General features: G+C 47.9%; 1 protein-coding gene across 2 annotated transcripts in view; it reads left to right on the forward strand.

Annotated features, from left to right (window-relative positions):
• LOC138287752 (solute carrier organic anion transporter family member 1A2-like) overlaps positions 1–25,481 on the forward strand; it is a 670,615-nt gene that overhangs the window by 349,677 nt on the left and 295,457 nt on the right. For both annotated transcript variants that reach the window (XM_069228525.1, XM_069228526.1), the window contains exon 5: positions 3,849–3,946. In XM_069228525.1, the coding sequence (XP_069084626.1) occupies positions 3,849–3,946 (98 nt within the window). The remainder of the gene's footprint in view (positions 1–3,848; positions 3,947–25,481) is intronic.

Genomic DNA, 25,481 nt, shown 5'->3' on the forward strand with positions numbered 1-25,481 from the left:
ATCATAATACCAGGAATAAGGCATTCCTAGTTTCAAAAAAACCTCTGAGGTTCACTGAAAAACTACAGTTAAGACCTTACCTATGATGTGACAGATGCAATTACAAGTGTCATGAATATTATACAAAGTGAGATTACATACCATGCTACCCTTAACATTAGGTAAATGATGTTCATGAATTCATTATTACTTATTGGGTTGAATATGTTTATATAAAATTACTTTGTGCTTTTAGCTGTTATATTTTTATGTAAATATTGTAAAGTCATAAGCATTGAATTAGGTGGTAAGCATTGCTTCAGTAGTGCACAGTAGAGGTTGGCTGCAGGGGGACATGCACTGTGCACATCTTTTTGCCATGGGCACCAGGGTTTGGCCACAGTGTGTGGCCTACAGCTTTGTCCTGCACAGAACCTACTATGGGTTACCAACCCCCTTTTGTCAGGCTCTTTGCTTTTTAAATCTTTTTATTTATTTATTTTAGGGTTTGCAGACCCAAATTGAGGATATATGCTTCATAGGCCTGTGTTGAATCTCCCTTAGGGTCAGTAGATCTGTTTCAGATTTCTAGAACCTGACAAGGGATCAGCAAAAGCTATTGAAGCTTGCCCCAGGTTTTCAATCCCTATTCAGGATTAGAGAATATCTGAGGTCAAGCTGTAACCAAACACCCAGCCCATGTGACGCCAAACTCCATGGCATAATAAGCATTTCATTTTAATTTATTCACAGAGAGTATCCCGTTGCGTCCCCTTCCACATGGGTATAGTGGTCAGGAAGCATTCACTACAACCCTTATGTGCCCTTTCTTTTTTTCTGGGATGCGAGGACCACGTTCCACTGTCCTTTTTTCTCTAAATTATGGCCAGCTAATCAGGTCGTTTTTAGTTCATGCTCCAGACATCTCTACAATTTAACCTCTCATTTCCCCCCCCAAAAATGTATGCTATTTCTAGAAAACTACTGACAGATTGTTGCCAAAAGTGAAGGCAATTTCTTGAGTAAAGTTCTACTTTCATGCCTAGCTTGGTGTAGTTCTGTTTTGTATAATTCAGTTACCATAATTCTTGAGCTTAAACTAACTTCTAGTTTGTCATTGGTGAAAGTTTCCAGTAGGGAAATTTTGGCCCACTGGCTGGAAGTTTTTTACCATCTTTATTCTAAAGTTGCAGGGAATGTGGTGTATGTGAGACCTATTCTGGGTAGATCTGCTTATTCCACTTCGAGTGGTCCATTGAAGTATAATGAAGTGTGAATAGGAAGATGGGTGGAAGCTGGGAGTCTCCAGACCTGAGAAACCCAATACAAGGACACAGAGACAAGGGAGGCTGCTTCAATTAGCTATCCCTTTGGGGGTAAGGGGTTGCCCTTCTAGAGAACAATTAGAGAGGGTTAGGAGAATCTCACTAGATTTAAAAAAGGGGCCCTTTGTCTCCAGGCCTTAATCCTCTCCAGTCTAACCTGCTACAAAGGGTCCCTCAAATGTTTTCTTAGGGGGGTAGCCCTGCTTTTCACATCTCTGTCTGAATCTCCTGCCAACACTTCTTAGGTATTACTAGAATTTCACATAGACAAAATAGTTCCCACTGTGGCAGTGACCACTTGTGCCACACCTACTCCAACCATGCACCACCTACACACTAAACGTACCTATGCAGGACCCATAGCCCATGAATATGCCAAGGCTCCTTTTTGCAAGAGAATGGCAGACAACCTTTTAAATTGCTGGGCTCTCTTTCTTGCAGGCAACAGGTAAAAACTCCTATTCTGGTACTAAAATTATCACTGCCACCACTGCCAGTTCTCCACGGACCAGTGAGCGGACAATAGTCATGCTCATCACAATGAGGGTGCACATGGTATAGGTCTCAAAAAAGCACCTTCTCTACCATTGCGCCCAAGACCTAGAACAACATCCCGTTATCCATGAGGCCGGCCCTAACCCTGCTCCAAGTTAGTAAAAAGCTGAAGAGACAGCTCTTGAATGAACACTACCTCATGAAAAAGACCTCTTAGAAACCAGCTATCTCTCCAATCAAACATTGACAGTATCTTTGCTACATACTCTCTTATACAATAGATTTATAAAACCCGATAAGCAGTTCAATTGTCAACATTTTAAGATTTCTATTCATGACTTAGGGCCTGATTTAGAGTTTGACAGTTTGGTTACTCCGTCATAAATGGGACATATGTCCCGTCCGCTGTATTATGATTCCTAAAGAGGAATCCCATCTGCCTAACTTTAAAATAGGCCCTTAATTTTTTACTGTGATTTGGAGCAAACACCCTTAACAATGCATCTTTAAGGACGCTGACATTTCCCACACAAGGGTAACCATGCTTGCCTAAACAACGCATGGCTTTTTCTGTGCCTTAACCACGCATGTGCTGAACTACACATATGCGTGGTTAAGGCACAGAAAAAGCCATGTGGTGTTCGGGAGAGGATAAGAGGATGCAGTGAGGTGCAGCTGGGGCAGTGGTGGAAGGTGGATTAAGGAATTGGGGTGGGTGGGTGATCGGACAGGCTTTTTTTTTTATTAAGGGGCGGAGGTGTTTTTTTTTTTTTTAAAGGGATTAGGGTGGTGGGGTCCGGGTATTTTTGTTTTTAGGGGCGGGGTGGGTGGGGTTTGAGTAATTTTATAGTTAGGGCTTAGGATGGGGGCATCACAGTTTACTTTTAAAGAGGTGGGGGAAGGTATAAGGAAGGGTGAGAGGAGGGAGGAAAGAATAGGAGGAAGGATCGAGAGAGGCCTTGATGAAGTAAGTGGGGCTGGGGCAGGGTTGGCAGGTAGTTTTAAGCATTGGGGTGGGTTTAGGGCTTAGGGTGAGTGGGGGGTCTTGGGGTACTTTAGTTTTTAAGGGCAGGAGTTGGGGGGTCGGGTATTTTTTATTATGGCTCAGGGTGGGTAGGGGTCAGGATAATTTAGTTTTATGGGGCAAGAGTATGGGGTTAGGGTTGTATTTTTTAGGGCTTAGAGTGGGAGGGGGCTTATTTGGGGTAGTTTAATTATGGGAAGGTTTTATGGCTCAGGGTGGGTGGGGGTGTTGTGATAGCTTAATTGTTAGGGTTGCGGGTTGGAGTAGTTTATTTTTCAGGGCTACAGAGCAGGTAGGTGGTTGGGGTTGTTTACTTTTTTAGGGGCGGGGTGGGGGTCTGTGTAGTTCTATTTTTGGGCTCAGGGTGGGTGGAGTGTCGGGGTAGTTTAGTTTTTAGGGACAGGGTTGGGTCATTTTTTTTAGGGCACAGGGCTGGTGGGGGTGTCGGGAAGTTTCGTTTTATAGGGTAGGGGTGGGGTTATTTTTTTTTAGGGCTCAGGATAGGGGGGATCAGCTAGCTTAGTTTTATGGGGCAGGGTGGGGGGGTTAGGATAATATTTTCTTTTTAGGGCTCAGGGCAGGTGGGGATGTTGGGGTAGGTTAGGTATTAGGGTAGTTTTGGGCCTCAGGGCAGGTGGGTGTTGCATGACAGAACCACGCATGCCATTTTGCATGCGCTTCCACAAATGCCTTCACTAGGCTTGCTTTTACAACTAAATTTGTTGTAAAGGCATGCATGGTAAAGGCATGCATGGAAATGAGAGTCGTAGTTCTGAAGTATACTCAACTCTCATATAGCACACCTTGCCTCTTTAAGGCACTACCCCACCCAAAGCAATAATTGTAGTGGTATTATCATGGCCATCCAGACTCCATTCCAATGTGAAACATCAAGATATAAGGTGTAAAATATATTGTTTTATAACATACACAAAATAATTTTGGGGGGTTCTGCTTCTGCCCTGACTTTACCTTCATGAACAGTACGATGACCTTTTATGGCAAATTGTATTCATATTTTTCAGGTATCACTATGAAAAAGCATTTACACCATCGGAAAACTCATCTAGTATGGCCCTCTGCATGGCCAATGAAAGTCAGTGGAATGTACCAGAGGCAGAAGGTAGGGACTCAATTTAATCATTACAGACTTGTTACATTGCTTGAACACCAGAGGAAATAAATCACATTTTATGCACTGAATTTTTTTAGTGCAATGATGTTTTCAATAGGCGTGGGAGGAATTCACAGAGAGCCGTGAAAACTCTACCGTGCTCCACAGAGTTCCGCGAGTGGTTGAGTGTGGTAAGTCACATTGCTTGCAATGATTTTTAGTGCCAGGAGTTTGCCCCTTGCTGTAAAATCAGCGCGGGTGGAACAACATGTAGCACAAGACAGCGCTGAATCTTTCTGCCACTCGAGTAGATTTTTTACTCGAGCAGTAGCTTCTGTAACACTAGTAGCAAGTTTCTCAATGCGAGTAGCAGCAACCCGCCGTTACCGCCCGTGTTGACAAATCTCACCATGAGGTGGTCTAGTGAGTGATTTTTCTGGCTCGCGCTCGCCAATCTATCGTTGGTGAGCCACAAGAGAGGAAAAACTCTACAGCGGAGCAGAATTCATTGCCCACCCCTAATTTTCAAATCTTTAATGTGCACACACTCAGAATTAAACTCTGTGTTCTAGGATCAATTAGGTGTTGCTATTCCTAATTTTGTGATTCTTTTCTTATCTGACAAACATAAAATCATATGAGCTAGAACTGACGAATATGATATTCGAATTAAACAGATTTTCGCAGCTTGTGCACCAATTTACTGATTAACCTTCCTCTTTAAACGTATGTGGTGCGAAATTTCAGGCTCCATGTTTGGAATGACAACATTCTTGCTCGTATTCTCATTGAAAATTCATAGAATTGCTTGCACAAAATGTGAGGCTTTACTTTGCTCCCTCATTTTTCTTCTAATAAACAGTGTCTTTATGCCACACCTGTGAATTGTTATCTGAATTATCCATATTTGAAATCAGAGTGGGTGGGTACACACAATTCATTTAGAACCTTGTGCTACCAAACCTAATTACTGTAAATAAACAGTAATGCAAAAAGTAAAAAAACTGGCTAGCGACATTCTGCAGTTAAAGTAGATAGTATTTCAATTGAAGAAAGGAGTTTGTTACACAAAAAGCTTTTTTCCTGTATAACGTTGAGCTCTATGGTGAGCCCCAAGATATAATTTGTTAGGTCACAGGAATAGGAGTATTGTTGTACATAGCCCCACAAAAGAACTTTTACAGTGTATTGGCTCCCTTATAAAAAAAAGTGCAATCTTTTTTTGGTTTTCACCCAGTTTTGTTACCGGGTAAAGACATGCCTTGTCGGGGCCAGTGTGCAGTCTGCTGATGCACCTAATCGTGTTCAGGAAGGTGTGGTTGCTCATTTGCAAGAATGGAGCAGTATTTGGCAGACATACCTATAGAAAACTATAAACGCCACTAGCATTGCCTTACAACATCCAATACTTCACATAAATTAAATTAAATTTGAACCAAGTTAATAATTTTCCTGCTGTTTTATTGATGAACCTACGTGACAAATTGCAAGGAATGTGGCATCTTAAAGCTAACATTAAATAAGAAACACGTTATGGGGTGCAAATAAAGACATTCTAGACACTTAGAAAGGGTCCTTGGAGACTGAGTAAATAGGTGCAAGTTTATGGATTGCAGGTGTCATCTTTCGTTTAGATGTCAGCTTCAATGTTGAACTTGACAAGGAGGAACTGCCAAACAGCTCCACGCTGCATGCGCCTTTGCTGAAACATGGTAACCGTTTGGCAATTTAATTGCCAACTCTGACAGTTTTTAAAAGTCAGCTATAACCTTTGCACAAATAGAACATGCTTTATGAATGTCACTTATCACATGTGAGCCAGCAGCAAAGCATTTGCTACTCAGCAGGAGAGCAAAATCTGAAAAACGGAAAAAACTCCATAGCACTGCAAGCCAGGTTTAAATTGTGAAATGAAAATTGAAACGATTGTTGAAATTTGAATGCTAACTTTAACACTAGATAAGTCAATATTTATCCAGACCCATAGTGGTTGATTTTAAATGCGAACTGAACACTCCACTTCATTCAAAATGCATAACCTGAGTTAAGGTCTATGTTGCAAATACAGAGGCATACTTTAAAATTATGCAACTTTAAAGGCCCTTTATTGCAAATTTTGGTTTAAAGAGTGGAGCATAATGATTGTAATACTTAACTATTAATGGAAATAAATACACTAGTGAACCTAGATTTTTATTCTATATGTTGGAATTTTGACTTTCATAAAACTGTCGGACTACGGGCGTTAAGAAAACCAGGATGGCCTATTGACACTAAAGTCTTGCTTTTGTCTCATAGCCTTGTGCCTAAACAGCTTCTAGCTACATTTCATACCTTCCTGGGAGAAGTGCCATGCCATACTGATCTAAGGATTTCCCCAAAAAGATCACTGTCTTCCATCTTTGCATGTGAAGTAAAAAACGTCTGTAATTTGTTGAACTTGGTTTTAAAAAATATAATTTAAATCGGCCAGTTCGGTTCGCCACTATTGTCATTCTCTGCTTTGGTCTCGACCTAGCCGCGCCTTTTTAGGTCGAGCTTCGATACCTGTTGGATTCACTTTGTGGCCCTAGACCCAGCCCACTTCTTTTAATTCATATGTTTCAGTGCCCATTAAATATTCTTGTTTTTAACTATGTATTTGTTTCCGTTTGTCCCTCCTTTTCGCTCTTTGTTCCCTCCATGGAGCAGGTCCTCAGGATTTATAACTTTCCACTTCTGTGAATTTAGGCTTGTTCCTGGCACTACTTTTTAGGGCCAAGCCTGCGTCGCATGCGCTTGCACATGAGTTTCGCTTGCGAGACGCTTTAGGAATTAGAAAAGGGCTCGAAGCCCCGTTGATGTCACGTCAGTTGTCTTTCATTGGTTCGTGGGCTTGCCTGTTAAAATCTCCTTGCTTTCATTAGTGGAAGGCACACATATGTCATGCCTTTTCCGGTGGTTAGCTCTCCTCGAGCGCAGCGACCAAGCACTGGAAACATGCGAGGCTCGCTGTTTCCCTTCAGGTTTGTGGACTACTTTCTATATTTTGCTTGCAGCACGATCTCGCTTGGCAGAAGTCGAGCGCTTTGTATAACATCGACCTTGTTACAGTTCACTCGTAATGAAACCTGAAGTTAAAGTTAATGGCACTTTTGCCTATAGGTTTCATTACGAGTGAACTGTAGCAGCGTGATTGCGCTTTTTTTTCTTTCAATTTGGAACGAAAAATCCGGTTGGGAGTTTACAACTGCTAATAGCTGTAACTCGTTTTTATTGTAATCGAGCACAATGTCACAGTTTGCACCTGGCACACTTAGGGCATGTTGTGGTAAACTGAGACAGTGCACCCAGCATCTAAGTAACACTTTCATGCAAAACATTTGTTTGACAAATTTGCCCATAGATCTACTTTTTTTCAGGTCTAAATGCTGTCTGCATTTTATGTCCAAAACTACCTTCAAAGGTTTTCTGAAAACTGAACCAGTGTGTTTTGTGGGTGTGCTCAAAACGTTTGCATGGCCGTGGCCTACAAGTGCCACCCTTTTCTTTCAAGTTGGCCCTCCCTTTCCACGTTTCATGAATAGGGAATAGCTGCTTACTACGCAGAGTTTCTATGACCGCACTTTGTGCAGCATTGCCACGAATCAGACTGTCTACTATGCAATCCGAAATTCCAGTATTTACACATAAAAGCGTTAGAGGTTTGGGCTGTGTGATGTTTCTGCTCCTAGACAGCAGCAACTACAAGAATAGGAAATGGAGCAAAATAGCACATTTGTACAATGCACATATTTGTTCCAATAAGCTCTCACTCATAGTTCAGAATGTTCAGAAGAGCATTCTACCTATCCACCAAAAGCCATTGGCGGTCATTCTGACCGCGGCGGTCGCCGCCCGCCATGCGGTCACCGCCAAATGGCCGCTCCGAGGTCAGAAGACCGCGGATGCCATTCTGGCTTTCCCGCTGGGCCGGCGGGCGACCACCAAAAGGGCGCCCGCCGGCCCAGCGGGAAAGCCCCTGCAACATAGAAGCCGGCTCCGAATGGAGCCGGCGGTGTTGCAGGGGTGCGACGGGTGCAGTAGCACCCGACTCGATTTTCACTGTCTGCAAAGCAGACAGTGAAAATCTTCATGGGCCCCTGCACTGCCCATGCCAGTGGCATGGGCAGTGCAGGGGCCCCCAGGGGCCCCACGACACCCGTTCCCGCCATCCTGTTTCTGGCGGTGTAAACCGCCAGAAACAGGCTGGCGGGAAGGGGGTCGGAATCCCCATGGCGGCGCTGCAAGCAGCGCCGCCATGAAGGATTCCCTGGGCCAGGGGAAAACCGGCAGGAAACCGCCGGTTCCCCTTTTCTGACCGCGGCTTTACCGCCGCGGTCAGAATGGCCCTGGAAGCACCGCCAGCCTGTTGGCGGTGCTTCCGTGGTCCCCGGCCCTGGCGGTCATGGACCGCCAGGGTCAGAATGACCCCCATTGTCTTCATAGCACACTATAGACTGCTGTGAGCAAACCTTTATTCACTGTGACCTCACCACAAGTCTTTAACATCCAAACCATAACAATAATCACAAACGATTGAACAGTAATTCTAAATTCATTGGACAGTTGTCCCAAGATTGTGTTTCTGACACTGCAGAGTAGGAGGTCTCCTCATTTCGTATACAACTGCACCAGAAAGAAACCTGTCTCTCAATGATGGTTCCTGTTTTGAAAACTTTATAAGGAAGACATTAAGCTTTTGGTATGCAGTCAAGAACTATAGCATTTTCTTACTAATACCCAACCCTAGCATAATGCTAGCCCTGATAAAAGTGTTCCCTTCCAATTAAGCATGCATGTGCATCAAGATTGCACCACCACCTTAGCAGCAACTCAGCACTAATGCAGTGCAGCATTACCTCAGCATCAGTGCAGCACCAACTCAGCATCACTCAGCAACACCTGAAAATCTCTCGCCACCACCTCCGCATCTCTCAGCACCACCTCAGTATCACTCGGCACCACCTCCGCACAAGCAAACCACCATCTGAGCATCCCCTCAGTATTACTCAGCACCAACTCAGCACCAGTGCAGCACCACCTCAGCTCCAGCACAGCATCAGCACAGCACCACTTCAGCATCAGCACAGCAGCACCTCATCATCAGTGCACCACCCACAGTCTAGCATAAACTCTGCATGAGTGCAGCACCACCTCAGCACCAGCGCAGCACCACCTCAACATGAGCACACCATCTTAGCATCACCACAGCACCACTTCTGCAACAGTGCATCACCACCAGTGCAGCCCCGGCTCAGCACCAGTGCAGCCCCACCTCAGCATCAGGGCAGCATCACCTCAACACAGCACCAACTTAGCATCACTCAGCACCACCTGAGCACCAGCTCAGCACCACCTGAACACCAGCACAGCAGCACCACCTCTGCATGACCCAGCACCACATCAGCATGACTCAGCACCACCTCAGCATCACTCAGCATCCCTGAGACCAACCACAACACCACCTCAGCATTAGCACAGATCCATCTGAGCATCAGCACAGCACCACCTCATCAGTGCACCACCAACTTGGCATCAGTGCAGCACCAGTGCAGCCCCACCTCAGCACCAGTGCAGGCCCATCTCACCACCAGTGCAGCACCCATCTCAAAAGCAACTCAGCAGGAATGCAGCACCACTTCAGAATTAGCACAACACCACCTCAGTACCAGTGTTACATCACCTCAGCATTAGCGCAGCCCCAACTCAACATCACTCATCACCACTTCAGTATCACTCAGCACCACCTTGACACCACCTTCTCACAAGCACATCACCACCTCAGCACCAGTGCAGCACCACCTCAGCACCGGCACAGCATCAGTGCAGTACCACCTCAGCATCAGCACAACAGCTCAGCATCAGGACAGCACCACCTCAGCAAAAGTGCAGCACCACCTCAGCTCCAGCACAGCATCAGCACAGCACCACTTCAGCATCAGCACAGCACCACCTCATCATCAGTGCACCACCCACAGTCTAGCATAAACTCTGCATGAGTGCAGCACCACCTCAGCACCAGCGCAGCACCACCTCAACATGATCACACCATCTTAGCATCACCACAGCACCACTTCTGCAACAGTGCACCACCACCAGTGCAGCCCTGGCTCAGCACCAGTGCAGCCCCACCTCAGCATCAGGGCAGCATCACCTCAACACAGCACCAACTTAGCATCACTCAGCACCACCTGAGCACCAGCTCAGCACCACCTGAGCACCAGCACAGCAGCACCACCTCTGCATGACCCAGCAACACATCAGCATGACTCAGCACCACCTCAGCACCGGCATAGCATCAGTGCAGTACCACCTCAGCATCAGCACAACAGCTCAGCATCAGGACAGCACAACCTCAGCATCAGGGCAGCACCACTTCAGCATCAGCCCAGCACTATCTCAGCATCAGCACAGCACCACCTCCTCAACAGTGCACCACCACCAGTGCAGCACAAACTCATCATCAGCGTAGCACTAACTCAGCACTAGCACAGCACCACCTCTACATCAGTGCACCACCATCAGCGCAGCCCCACCTCAGCACCAGCAGAGCCTCACCTCAGCACCAGCGCAGCTCCACCTCAGCACTCTGCATCAGCACTCCACCACGTCAGCATTGGCACAGCATCACCTCAACACAGCACCAACTCAGCATCGCTCAACCCACCCGAGCACCAACTCAACCGAAGCATGACTCAGCACCACCTCAGTTTTACTCAGCATCACCAGAGCACCACCTCAGCATTAGGACAGCACCATATCAGCATCACTCTGCACCGCAGTAGCATCACTCAACAGGACTTGAGCACAGTGCCCCATCACCACCTCAGCATCAGCACAGCACTACCTCAGCATCAGCTCAGCACCACCTTCTCACCAGTGCACCTCCACCAACGCAGTACCACCTCAGCCCCAGCGCATCACCACCCCAACATCAGCATAGAACCATCTCAGCATCAGCACATCACCACCTCTGCATCAGTGCACCACCACCAGTGCAGCCCCACCTCAGTACCAGCACAGCCCCAGCTCAGCAGCAACTCAGCAACAATGCAGCAGCACGTCAGCAACAGTGCATCATCACCTCAGCACAGCACCAACTAAGCATTACTCAGCTCAACCAGAGCACTACCTCAACACCACCACCTCAGCATGACTCAGCACCACCACAGCATCACTCAGCACCACCTCAGCACTAGCGCTTCTCCTCAGCCTCATTTAACACCACCACAGGGCCATCTCAGCATCAGCATAGCAACAACTCTGCATCAGTGCACCACCAACAGCACAGCAACAACTCAGCACCAGCGCAGCCCCACCACAGCACCAGCGCAGCACCACCTCAGCACCAAGGCAGCACCACTTCAGCATTTGTGCAGAATCACCTCAGCACCAGCCCAGCACCAACTCAACATCACTCAGCACCACCTGATCACCAGCAAAGCACCACCTGAGTACCACTTCAGCATCACCTGGGCATCATCTCCACACAAGCACATCATCACCTCAGCATCACATCAGAATCACTCAGTACCACCCCAGCACCACCTCAGCATCAATGCAGCATCACCTCAGCATCAACACAGCACCACCTCCTCAGTGCACCACCAGCAGTGCAGCACCAACTCAGCATCATTGTAGCACCAGTACAGCACCACCTGCACAGCACAACCTGAGTACCACCAAAGCATTACTCAGCAGCATCTCAGCACCACCTGAGCACCAGCTCAGCACCACCTGAGCACCAGTGCAGCACCATCACTTCAGCACAACTCAGCACCACAGCTTCACTCAGCATCAGTTCACCATCACTCAGCACCACCTCAGAATCACTCAGCATCAGCTGAGGATCACCCCGCACCAGCACACCACCAACTCAACATCATTCAACATCACCTGAGCATCACCTCCACACCATCACAGCACCACCTCAGCATCATTCAGCACTACCTAAGTCTGCCCTTGGAATTTAGGATCTCTTGATTCTCCCCTAGTGTCTGCTGCTCATGTTGTAATTCAGGTACTATTTAAGAACCTCCCATTGTTTATATCCCTCCAACAAAAAAAGCTATAAGAAACAACCATTAGAACAGGCAGGAAGAAGTTGCCAGCATTGTAGGGACAAAAAAACTAGAAGACTTTTTTATGTTAATTCTTTTTTTAATAGGGGCATTCAGTTGTACATAATGTCTTCTTGGTACTTCTTGGTTATTTATAGGGTAACAAAGATTTTTGTTACACTTTTTTCCTCTAACTTTTCAACATGCTGCATTGCAGCCACAATGCTCTACAATATAGCTTAAAGACATTGTCAAAGCCAATAGCTCTGTTTAAACACTTATAAGGTCCCATATGCGAAACATATTGGCTATGTCAATGCTTGTTAACTTCTGCACTCTAGTGTTTGGAATCGAGAAGGCAATCAAGTTTTACATACCCATATAATGCACTCTGCTGCTTTGAACCTCAGTAGGTGCACTGCTAGTGAGCCGAAGATGTGTCAATGCCAAGCCCGTCTGCGTCCATCTGCATCGGGACTGCATCTAGCGCCAGCAATGCTGTCCGTTCACATACAAATGTTAGGTGAGATTTGCCCTTAGCAGAGAAATAATGATAGGATTTAATGCTAGCAAGAGATGCGAGGATCACCTAAACCACCTTGGGAACAACAGCATATTTAAGTGCCAAGCTTCTCTGTATTAAATGTTGCCATTAAATCACTCGGCAGAGGACATAGTGAGGAAAAAAGGACTTAACGACTTTTGGCAGTAGGACTCACATGGAGGGGTGGCCCAGATTAAGATGGGAGTGATTAATGCTAGATTCCTCCCGAAGCACTCTCTGAGTATTTGGGCACTTTTAAACAGTGATTATTGGAATGTGTTATTCCACACTGAAACTTGGATAGGGGCATCTACCAGTACAGATGTTGGCACAGCTGTAAGTGATGGTTATAATATCTTACACGTAGATCCAGAAAATAGAGTGTGCCAGCTGCAGTGATTTGCCAAACATGTATTCAATTAATTGTTAAGAAAATGGATGGATTGGGCAAGGTAGACAGACAAATATTTTCTATCAAGATGTCACACAACTTTCCACAAAAATATTGGATACATTTTGATGAGATGCTAGTTAATGCAGTCACACATTTTTATTTGTAGTATGCTGATTTCAATGTGCTTGGTGACTTTTATGTCAAGATAGATGATCTAGCCTGTAAGGCGGCTAGCTCGCTGGTTGGGGCAAGGTGGACCAAAGTCTTCAGCTAACATTTTTAGGACCCACACATACGCAGGGACACACACTGGACCTCCTTTTCATTAATTGTCCCACCTTTATAGTCAACAAACCCCAACTGTGGTCATGGTCAGATCGTTTCATGGTACCTTTTTCACTATCTATCACATGTGTTTCTCTTATTGGTGGTATGATGGCTATTCCATTGTGTTCCTGACATTAAATTTCAGAGACTATGTTATCAGAGACCTTAGGACCTTCTAGGATTAGCCTAAAGGGGATTTTTGTGACTGATGTCAATGCTTTAAATTCATCCCTATCACAGGCAACTGAAAATGTAGTTCCCTTGAAAAAGGGGTTGCTGAAATACAACATCATTCAGCTTCCTGGTTGTCCCTCTGCTACAAGAGGTAAAACATCATTCACTGAAATGACAAAGGAGGAAGCACTATTATTCCGAAGCTAAACATGTGTATAAAGAGGCCAAGAAAGAATTCAGGAAAAATGAATGTAGACGGAGGCCCTTTCTAATCAAATGACTAAATCTGATAACACATTTGGTGAAATATTTAAGATTGTCTGATATTTTCTATCCCTAGCACCTGGCCAACAAAAATGTACTGCCTCGCAGTCTTTATGTGACAACTTTCATAATAAGGTAGAGGATAGTTAGTCCCATACTGATAATCACGAGGCAGCCACTACCTTTGACCCTGCCCCAACTGACCATGAAATGAGAAATGGGCTTTCATTGAATGCCTTTGAGCTTATTTCATTGGGTGAATCTGAATCAGCTATCCTTAACACTAAATCCATTCCCTCTTTGATCCTTTCCCCTCTTGTATTTTAAAATTAGTTTCTCCAACAGTAAATCAAACTATTAGTAGGCTGTTCAACAAATATTGGAATTAGGATCCTTCCCATGTTGGGGGAAGAAAGTGCAGGTTGTGCCCCTATGAAGAAGCTGAATACTGATCCTTCCATTTTGAGTAATTTCATGGCAATTTCCCTGCTCCCAGCGTTATGGGAAATTCTTGAGAAACTAATGAATGAACAGCGTTCCCAGTTTACAGAGAGTAACAAGATCTTGCATGTTGATTGGGAATCTGCCTCAGGTTTAGTACCAAGTTGGCTTTCTTAAAGATCTCAGAATTGATCAAACCTAACCTCCACCAGAAGAAGGCAGTGGTGATTCTTTTTGATCTTTTGGTGGCTTTTAATGCCATCTTTCACACTTTCCAGGTGGAGAGTCTTGAGGCAACAGGAGTAGTCAGCAAAGCTAGGCAATAGCTTTGGTCCTTTCTAGAGGATTGGGTGCAAGCCTTCCATCTTTCCCCTTATCTCAAGTTACAAAGAGCTGAGATATGGTGTCCCTCAAGGATCGACCATCTGTCCCACCTTATTCAATATTTATATGGCTCCTTTGGTCAAAGTGTTTGAACTTTGGGGTTTCAATATTTCTGTCTTAGGCAGAAGCCACTGAACTAATCATTTCTTTCCAGCAGATTGATGATTCCCTGCTGAATAGCTTTCAAACTGTCTCTCTGAAGTGGGGAACTGGATGAAATCGAGCTGTCTAAAGTTAAAAGTCAATAAGTCAGAGTTACTTTTTTTTGGCAACCACTCCCCACTCAACCTATTGAGATGGTAGCCCACTGATCTCAGGAAACCGCCAATCCCTTCCACAATGGTGAGAAATGTAGGGATATAGTTTGACCAGGACCTCTCATTCAAACCAGAATTACTGCACCCTGTTTTGCTTAACTGAAGTCTTTAAAAAAAAAGACCTCTACATTTTTACCCACACAAATTCGAAAATTGATTGCACACGTGTTAGCCACCTCCAGATTAGATTATGCCAGGTCACTATTTATAGGAGTCTGTGCCTATTTGATAAATACACGTCAGTTGATTCAAGATGTGGTGGCACGCCTGACCTTTAACTGCCCTAGGAAGCAGTCCATTTGCTCTGGTTTAAAATAACTTCACAGGTTGCCGGTCAATAAAAGGATCAAATTCAAGGCCTTGTTGATTAACTTTAGAGCTGTTCACAACAAGAGACCACCCTATCTCAGCAGCAGATTTTGTGACTATTCTCCACCCAGAGCTCTCCGCTATTCCAATCAGGGACTGTAAGAAGTGCCTAGAGTTTACGAAGCCAGGAAGAGTGGTCGCTCCTTCTTAATTTTTAGTGGCTAGGATGTGGAGTGAGCTTCTACCTGAATTGAGATTGATCAACTCAGCAGCCTTTGTTCAGGAAGAGGCTGGAAACCTTCCTCTTTAGTGAAGTGTAGAGTTAGGTTGCTCACCTGCTAGGTAGTGCAGTGGCACTACCTTGGAAGCAGCTGTTTGTGCTGTACAAATGCAAATTCATTCATTCATTCATTTGCCTGTAAAAGGGAGCTTGGTCCTGATCAAAGCTCTGCTTATACATTGTTCTGCCTGCCTGGCACTGCCTTCTGGCTTAAAAACCCCCTCTAAAAGGAAGTTTTATAATGATTAAGTACAGCTCCAGCAAAGGGCAAACTGCTGACACTGCACTTCTGTTTCAATATCAAATATCTATATAACGACATCAACTGTCACCACAACTATCAAGACAAATTGCCACTTGGAACTAATAAGACTTTCTGCTGGAAGAATTCTTGTTTACTCGGAGAAGGTCTGCGGAGAATGATTCCTACTTCGCTTGAATCTTTGTATCTAAATGTAAGTTTCAGGATCATGGAAACTGTCTAAAAGTGTTTGGAAACTCAATGTTTGTCTGTCAGTCCCCCTGGAGATCGGGGTAGGGAACCTAGGGCCTCGTTATGACCTTGGTGGAGCGGATTACTCCGTCCTAAATGTGACAGATAGCCCATTCACTGTGTTACAAGTTCCATAGGATATAATTAAACCTGTAATACGGCGGGTAGGATATCTGTCAAATTTTGGATGGAGTAAGCTCCTCCCCAAAGGCTTAAGCGGGTCCCTAGTACTTACTTGAAGCCATTGCCTAGTGTTCACGATTATTTGCTGGAGGTTTTGGAACATTTGGGCCACCAAGAGATAAGTTACAGGCCTTTTGCAAATAGGTCTGGAATTTTGGACTTGTTCATCTAGCCTTCCTTCAATAATAGATCTTGACCTCTAGAAGGTAAACCACATGAGTGGAAAAAGCATCACAGTGGGCTTGGTGATGCTACCTTGGGTTTTGTCCTAATCCAAGCATTTTAAAGAACAGCTTGAGACTTCAGTTATTCCTTGTAGAGTGTAATTCGACCATACCCTGCTGACTTATCACCTCATTAGAATTTAACCTTTCGAAACATAACCTCAGAAGTTAAGCTTTTAAATGGGGAGAATGCTAGGCCTTACCCAACCTTACTCCGTCACAATTAAGCTGTGCAAGATGCCTACTAGCTGGTCATTCACATCCTGTATGCTAAATATGGATTTTCAATTGTTTTCTCTCTACGCATTCAATATTTACATACGTTCTAACCTTTAAATTCTATTGAGTTATTTTGGCATCTTTATAGTGACTAGGTTTTACTCTTTTAAGCAAAATTGAACTATGAATTTCAACTTATTTTTTTCTTGCGCTTTACTCAGAGCAAGGCCTTGCGCCCTTTGTCTAGCTATCAAATGTAGGCTTCAGTTTCCTCTTAGAAAAGTTTTCTTTTACTTTTAGATGATAAAGTTGGTAAGACTATGTGGAGCATCAGCCACAACTCAGATCAGGCATGAGACCTTTCTACTCATAATATAGTTTTCAGTTTTCTACAATACTTTGGTAAACCTCACATCTCTCCTTGGGATACAATGCCTCCCATATTTATCCCAACTTTCCCTTAAACAGCAATTTAGTCAAGAGTACTTACATGCAAACACATGTAGACATTCTAACAATGTAGGAATGAAAGTACAGATTTTCATCACTACACCATCTGCATCTTGTCAGTCACCATGTGTGTAACCAGCCCTCTTATCACACATATTTGTACCAAAAGATTTGGGGGGTCATTACAACCCTGGCGGACGGTGTTAAAGCTGCGGAAATACCGCAAACAGGCCGGCGGACAAAAAAAGGGAATTACAACCCTGGCGGAAACCGCCAACAAAGACAGCCACTTTAGCACACCGCCCGCCACGGCGGTACAGACAAGCAGCACGGCGGTTACCTCCAACAGACAGGCGGTAGACAATGTACCGCCCACACTATTACAACCCACCAATCCGCCACCTTTTCTGGGGCGGATTCACCGTGGATAAAAACACGGCGGAAACAGCTTTTGCTATGGGAAAACGCTCACCTGAACACATCCCACAAGGAAGGAGGCCACCATGGAGCCGGAATTACAAATTCTCCCTGCCCTTGTCTTTCTGCTCCTCTATGACCAACAGCTACGTAGGCGCCGAAGACACTGGCGAGTACTGCACCTACGACACAGGGGAGGGGGGAGGCAAAAGTTAGGGGGACACCCACCTAACACCCCCACCCCCACCCTCGCATATTACAACATACACACCAATGCATTAAAAAAATATCACAGTAACAACCTACAATCCCCCCGGAAGAATGAATAGACAATGGGAAATTCGGTCAAACATTATAATGTGCCAATATACATGTCATACAAAAATATACAGATATATATCTCAAAATCACTCATAATTATATATACAATACGAGAAGTAGTGCAGATATGTACACAACAATGTCTGTGCACCAACAGTCCAAAAATGCATGGGCGAGGCCCACAAACGATACCTGACCACTATCGGAGAGAACACTGACAGGGCATCAGATCGAAATACTACAGGCACCTCAGGGGGAAGGGAAGGGGGGGCACCTCAGCCAGATGAATGTGAAGCCAGATCCACGACGGGGCTCCATGCCCATTGATGTATCCTGGGGAGTGCAAAGCCACAGTCTCACAAGTCTCTACAGTGGGTGGGTTGCCCACTGTGCCATCCTGGGGAGTGCAAAGCCACAGTCTCCCAAGTCTCTACAGTGGGTGGGTTGCCCACTGGACCATCCTGGGGAGTGCAAAGCCACAGTCTCACAAGTCTCTACAGTGGGTGGGTTGCCCACTGTGCCATCCTGGGGAGTGCAAAGCCACAGTCTCACAAGTCTCTACAGTAGGTGGGTTGCCCACTGGACCATCCTGGGGAGTGCAAAGCCACAGTCTCTCAAGTAGATGCAGTTCTCTACTGGTACTGGGTGGGACTGGTGCCCAGACTGGATGAGTCTCCCCGTGAAAGTTCATGTCCTGTCACTGTCCCAGCTGCACATGGGATAAGGATGCCTGATGTGGCGGCCTTTTTATTCCTACACGGTGCTTGTCCTGTTCAGCGGTCTTCACCATGGCGGTCTTTGCCCTGTTCAGCTGTCTTCACCATGGCGGTCTTTGCCCTGTTCAGCGCTGCTTTGCCATGGCGGTTCAGGACTGTTCAGCGGTCTTCACCATGGCGGTCTTTGCCCTGTTCAGCGGTCTTCAACATGGCGGTCTTTGCCCTGTTCAGCGGTCTTTACCATGGCGGTCTTTGCCCTGTTCAGCGCTGCTTTGCAATGGCGGTTCAGGACTGTTCAGCGGTCTTCACCATGGCGGTCTTTGCCCTGTTCAGCGGTCTTTGCCCTGTTCAGCGGTCTTTGTCCTGTTCAGCAGTCTTTGCCCTGTTCAGCGCTGCTTTGGTATGGCGGTCTTTGCCCTGTTCAGAGGTGCTTTGACATGGCGGTTCTGGACTGTTCAGCAGTGCTTTGCCATGGCGGTCTTTGCCCTGTTCAGCGGTCTTTGCCCTGTTCAGAGGTGCCTTGCCATGGCGGTCTTTGCCCTGTTCAGCGGTGCTTTGACATGGCGGTTCTGGACTGTTCAGCGGTGCTTTGCCATGGCGGTCTTTGCCCTGTTCAGCGGTGCTTTGCCCTGTTCAGCGGTGCCTTGCCTTGGCGGTTCTGATATGGACATTGGTGTGTGGCATGACGATCTCTACACTGGGCATTGGTGTGTGGCATGACGTTCCATCATTGCCCAGCGGGGCTGTGGCAGCCGGGGTCCTCCTGGGCGGTGACTCCGGCGGTGGTCTCCTGACCAGTGACGATAATTGGGCCCTCCTGGGCTGTGACTCTGGCGGTGGTCTCCTGACCAGTGACGATACTTGGGCCCTCCTGGGTTGTGACTCCGGCGGTGGTCTCCTGACCAGTGACGATACTTGGGCCCTCCTGGGCTGTGACTCCGGCAGTGGTCTCCTGACCAGTGACGATACTTGGGCCCTCCTGGGCTGTGACTCTGGCGGTGGTCTCCTGACCAGTGATGATACTTGGGCCCTCCTGGGCTGTGACTCCGGCGGTGGTCACCTGACCAGTGACGATACTTGGGCCCTCCTGGGCTGTGATGACGGTGCTGGCGGTTGTGTCTGGACCGCCGGAAATGATGGCGCACTTCTGCGCCGTGACACTCACAAGAGGCTGGGCAGACTTCCTCTGGACCTCCCCACCTTTGTTGGAGTCACAGCTGACTCACCAATCCCCTTCGAACCCATGTCAGTTGTTGTCCCACCAGGAGTCTTAACACTGTCCCGTCGTCCACTCTCCAATTTTAGAGCCTTTACAGGGGGTGGGCTGCCAGTGCCTTGGCTTCGGGTCCTACTGCCTGCCCTAGTGGCCGGTGCACTCCACAAGCCTTGAACAGCCACCACTGGTATTGGAGGCTTTTTGGCTGAGGTGCTACGACGGGACTGATGAATTGGAGGGGGGGGATGGGGGCAAAAAGGTCAATTTTACAGAGGGACAGTTTCTGACGAACACTGGGATGGGTAGCTGGAGGGGGTCTGGGAGTGGAGGAAGAGGAGGTGGTTGTAGGAGGTGTCACTTCAGCTGTTTTGGGTGCAGGTACTGGAGGCTGTCGTGAGGTGGATGGATGTTGGGTGAGTGATTGCCGACGTTTGTGTACTTTGGGAGGGGGCGTCAAAGACACACTGGGAGAGAACACAGGGGACGTGTAAATGGCAGTGGAGGTGGTGAGTGCAGGTGAGCGGCATGGGGTGCTGGGTCTCCTTGTGCGACTCATGGTGCCTGTAGATGTGGTGCATGCAGGTGTGTGTGTAGACGAGACTGGGAGGGAGGAGGGAGAAGAGGAGGAGGGGGACACAGTGGAGACAGTGGATGTTGCTGTGTCTGTATGGGTGTGATGCTTGTTTGAGTGCCTGTGGGATGTGTGGTGCCTATGTTTGCCTAAGCTACTTTTGGGTGTTGACTTGTGTGCATGCTGGTCTGTAGGTGCGCTTGGGATGGGATGGGGTACAGGGGATTGGGTCTAGGTGGAGGAAGTAGGAGGGGGGAGGCTGGACACAGGGACAGGGGCTGCCATCAGTGCTGAGGCCAGAGATTGCAGGGTTCGCTGAAGGACAGCCTGACCAGAATGAATGCCTTCCAGGAATGCATTACCGTGTTGCAACTCTCGTTCTACACCCTGGATGGCATTCACAATGGTAGACTTCCCAACAGTGAGTGACCTGAGGAGGTCAATGGCCTCCTCACTGAGGGCAGCAGGGGTGACTGGGGCAGGGCCTGAGGTGCCTGGGGCGAAGGTGATGCCCACCCTCCTGGGTGAGCGGGCACGGGGTGAACGCTGAGGGGCTGCTGGGAGGGCAGTGCTGGTAGGGGAGGTGGCGGCTGTACCTGTTGAAGTGGGTGGCACAGATGGTGCTGCCACCACAGGGGAGCTCCCATCGGCGGACGAGTCCGTGTCGCTGGTTGGTGATCCGGTGGCCGACGTGAAGCTCCCATCGCCCTCTGTCCCACTGCTGCATTCAGAGTCTGTGGTGTGGCCCTCCATGGCCATGTGGGATGCAGCTCCCTCGTGCTCCGGTGCCACTGTACCTCCGCCTGTTGATGCTGATGTACAAAAGGACAGGGAGAGCAGGAAAAGGGGGGGAGACAGAAGAAAGAGAGTTTTAGTGCATGGCATTCCGCTACCTTTGGCGGACCAGACAGATGCAGCAGCCCCCTGCATAACGCCGTGCTCCTGCACTCTGCACAAGCAATTTCTGGGTTATGGCCTACATGGCAATGGTGGACATCTGCGCACATGGATGCCAGAGGGGCAACTATACCTCGACTTGGCACTCTGCTGAGGTGGGGTTGAGTGCCACATGGGCTACATTACGGAGGGGCCTTGCCTACCTAACTCGCCCTGGCCTAGGGACACCCACAGCCCACCTCCCCCACCCAGACACCTCCACTGCACGCAAAGTCCGCAGAATGAGGTTGTACTCACCCCCTTGTTTCTGCTGTGATGTCCTCAAGCACCCATCCAACTCTGGGTAGGCCACCGCCAGGATCCGGAACATCAGGGGGGTCATGGTGCGATGGGCACCCCTCCCACGTTGGGAGGCCATCCCCAGCTGAGCCTCCGCCGTCTTCTTGCTGCAGCGGCGAATGTCCTCCCATCTCTTCCGGCAGTGGGTGCCCCGTCTCTGGTGGGCCCCCAGGGTCTGGACCTCCTTGGCGATGGCACACCAAATGTCCCTCTTCTGGTGGGCGCTGACCTACATGACATGCACAAGGGAAGAGGAACAGTCATTACCAACTGCACCATCAATGTGAGTGGCCCCCTCCCTACTCTGGCCATGTGGCCCATTCATTCCCATGCATTAATGTTCTATGAACTATGCCCCCTTCCCTCTTCCACCCAGCCCTCTCCACCCAGGCCTAGCCCATACAACTTGCTCCCTGTGTACTAACCTGTTGGTCTGGAGGACCGTAGAGTAGCGTGTACTGGGGGAGGACCCCATCCACAAGTTTCTCCAACTCCTGTGCAGTGAAGGCAGGGGCCCTTTCCCCAAACGCAGCAGCCATCGTCGCTTCCAGACCGAGGTCACAGCAGCACTAGCAGTGTAGGTCCTCTCCTGTCGAACGTCAGGTATCTAGTGATTGAACAGATAGAAAATGGCGGTGACGTCCGCGGCGGTGCGCATCATCACCGCCGGCGCACTTGTTCATTGGCTCCTGGGACCCATAGGGTCCAATGTTAACCAATGCAGCATTGCGCCGCGGTCTACGACCGCCTACCGCGACGGTGTGCAACGCCAGCGCAGTTACCCCACAATCCCATTGTCCCAGTTTAGAGGTCAGGCAGCCGCCATTTCAGGGGCCCATATGGCTTCATTCACGACTGCGTCTCACATAGCTAGGCCTACACTCAACACACATGGAGGAAGGGTTTTGTGTCTGGTGTAGTCTTGTGTGTAACTGTGGGTACATACCTGGAGGAATAGTGACTGGTTCTTCGCTGTTGTCCTTCGTAGGCACCATCAGCTGGGATATATGAGAAGATGGCGGAATCCTCCGGTGTACCGACCGCTGGTGGACCTGTTGATAATGGAAGAAAGACATGTCATCGTCACCTACCGGTTTGACCGTGCAACTATCCAGGAACTATGTACCCAGTTGGAGCCAGACCTGATGTCACCAATCCGCCATCCCACTGGAATCCCCCCTGACGTGCAGGTGCTGTCAGTGCTCTATTTCCTTGCAAGTGGGTCATTTCAGACTACTGTGGCCATGGCATCAGGGATGTCCCAGCTTATGTTTTCCAACGTATTGTCCAGAGTGTTGTCTGCCCTGCTGAAACACGTAAGGAGATACATCATTTTCCCTGAGGTGGAGGATTTGCCTACAGTGAAAGGTGACTTTTATGCCCTTGGACATATCCCCAACATCATAGGTGCCATTGATGGGACCCATGTAGCTCTGGTCCCCCCCCACAGGAGTGAACAGGTGTACAGGAACAGGAAGAGTTATCATTCCCTGAATGTCCAGATGGTCTGTTTGGCAGACCAGTACATCTCGCAGGTATATGCTATGTTCCCTGGCTCTGTGCATGACGCCTACATCCTGCGGAATAGCAGCATCCCTGATATGATGGGTCAACTCCAGAGGCACCGTGTATGGCTATTGGGGGACTCTGGTTACCCCAACCTTTCCTGGCTCTTGACCCCAGTGAGGAATCCCAGGACCAGGGCAGAGGAACGCTACAATGAGGCCCATGGGCGGACTAGGATGGTGATCAAACGCACCTTCGGCCTCCAGAAGGCCAGGTTCAGGTGCCTCCATATGACAGGTGGATCCCTATTCTACTCACCGAAGAAGGTGTGCGACATCATCATCGCCTGCTCCATAATTTGGCTTTGCGACGCCAGGTGCCTTTTCTGCAGGAGGATGATCCAGATGACGCTGTTGTAGCAGCTGTGGAGCCTGTGGAGCCTGTGGATAGTGATGAGGATGAAGCTGAGGAAGAAGAAAACGACAACAGGGAGTCAGTCATACAGCAATATTTCCAGTGACACACAGGTGAGAACATTTTCTGGTTTGGCATTACATTAACTTTCACACGTCTACCTCTATCCTGTTCCTCCATTTCAATCAATATTTGTTAACTGAGTTGTACCCTTCCATTTCAGTTTCACAGGTGTGGTAACCTACGTGTCAACTGTTTGCATCCTTCATGGGCTTGTGATGTGTGACATAGGTATGTTAGCCTCACAATGGTACAGCCATTATGACACAGTCATTGATAATACAAAGTACCAAATCATAGACTGACTCCAGATTGTTTTGTGTTTCAGGGGTGTTTATTTAAGTGCTCAAAAAATGAAGGGGAGTTGTAAAATGGTGTAGGAAAGTACCATCTTGCCTGGCATGTTACCCCCATATTTCACTGTATATATGTTGTTTTAGTTTATGTGTCACTGGGACCCTGGCAGCCAGGGCACCAGTGCTCATAAGTGTGCCCTGTATGTGTTACCTGTGTTATGACTAACTGTCTCACTGAGGCTCTGCTATCCAGAACCTCAGTGGTTATGCTCTCTCATTTCTTTCCAAATTGTCACTAACAGGCTAGTGACCAATATCACCAATTTACATTGGCACACTGGAACACCCTTATAATTCCCTAGTATATGGTACTAAGGTACCCAGGGTATTGGGGTTCCAGGAGATCCCTATGGGCTGCAGCATTTCTTGTGCCACCCATAGGGAGATCTGACAATTCTTACACAGGCCTGCCAGTGCAGCCTGAATGAAATAACGTCCACGTTATTTCACAGCCATTTACCACTGCACTTAAGTAACTTATAAGTCACCTATATGTCTAACCTTTACCTGGTAAAGGTTGGGTGCTAAGTTACTTAGTGTGTGGGCACCCTGGCCTAGCCAAGGTGCTCCCACATTGTTCAGGGCAAATTCCCCGGACTTTGTGAGTTCGGGGACACCATTACACGCGTGCACTATACATATGTCACGACATATGTATAGCATCACAATGGTAACTCCGAACATGGCCATGTAACATGTCTAGGATCATGAAATTGTCACCCCAATGCCATTCTGGCATTGGGGAGACAATTCCATGATCCCCGAGTCTTTAACTCAGACACGGGTACTGCCAAACTACCTTTCCCGGGGTTTCACTGCAGCTGCTGCCGACTCCTCAGACAGGTTTCTGCCCTCCTGGGGTCCAGCCAGGCTTGGCCCAGGATGGCAGAACAAAGGACTTCCTCAGAGAGAGGGTGTTACACCCTCTCCCTTTGGATAAAGGTGTCAGGGCTGGGGAGGAGTAGCCTCCCCCAGCCTCTGGAAATGCTTTGATGGGCACAGATGGTGCCCATCTCTGCATAAGCCAGTCTGCACCGGTTCAGGAATCCCTCAGCCCTGCTCTGGCGCGAAACTGGACAAAGGAAAGGGGAGTGACCACTCCCCTGACCTGCACCTCCCCTGGGAGGTGCCCAGAGCTCCTCCAGTGTGCTCCAGACCTCTGCCATCTTGGAAACAGAGGTGCTGCTGGCACACTGGACTGCTCTGAGGGGCCAGCAGGTGACGTCAGAGACTCTTTCTGATAGGCTCCTTCAGGTGTTGCTAGCCTATCCTCTCTCCTAGGTAGCCAAACCCTCTTTTCTGGATATTTAGGGTCTCTGCTTTGGGGAATTCCTTAGATAACAAATGCAAGAGCTCATCAGAGTTCCTCTGCATCTCTCTCTTCACCTTCTGCCAAGGAATCGACTGCTGACCGCGCTGAAAGCCTGCAAAACTGCAACAAAGTAGCAAAGACGACTACTGCGACCTTGTAACGCTGATCCTGCCGCCTTCTCGACTGTTTTCCTGGTGGTGCATGCTGTGGGGGTAGTCTGCCTCCTCTCTGCACTAGAAGCTCAGAAGAAATCTCCAGTGGGTCGACGGAATCTTCCCCCTGCAACCGCAGGCACCAAAGAACTGCATCACCGGTCCTCTGGGTCTCCTCTCAGC

This window comes from Pleurodeles waltl, chromosome 4_1, assembly GCF_031143425.1.
Source record: "Pleurodeles waltl isolate 20211129_DDA chromosome 4_1, aPleWal1.hap1.20221129, whole genome shotgun sequence".
Taxonomy (NCBI): Eukaryota; Metazoa; Chordata; class Amphibia; order Caudata; family Salamandridae; genus Pleurodeles; species Pleurodeles waltl.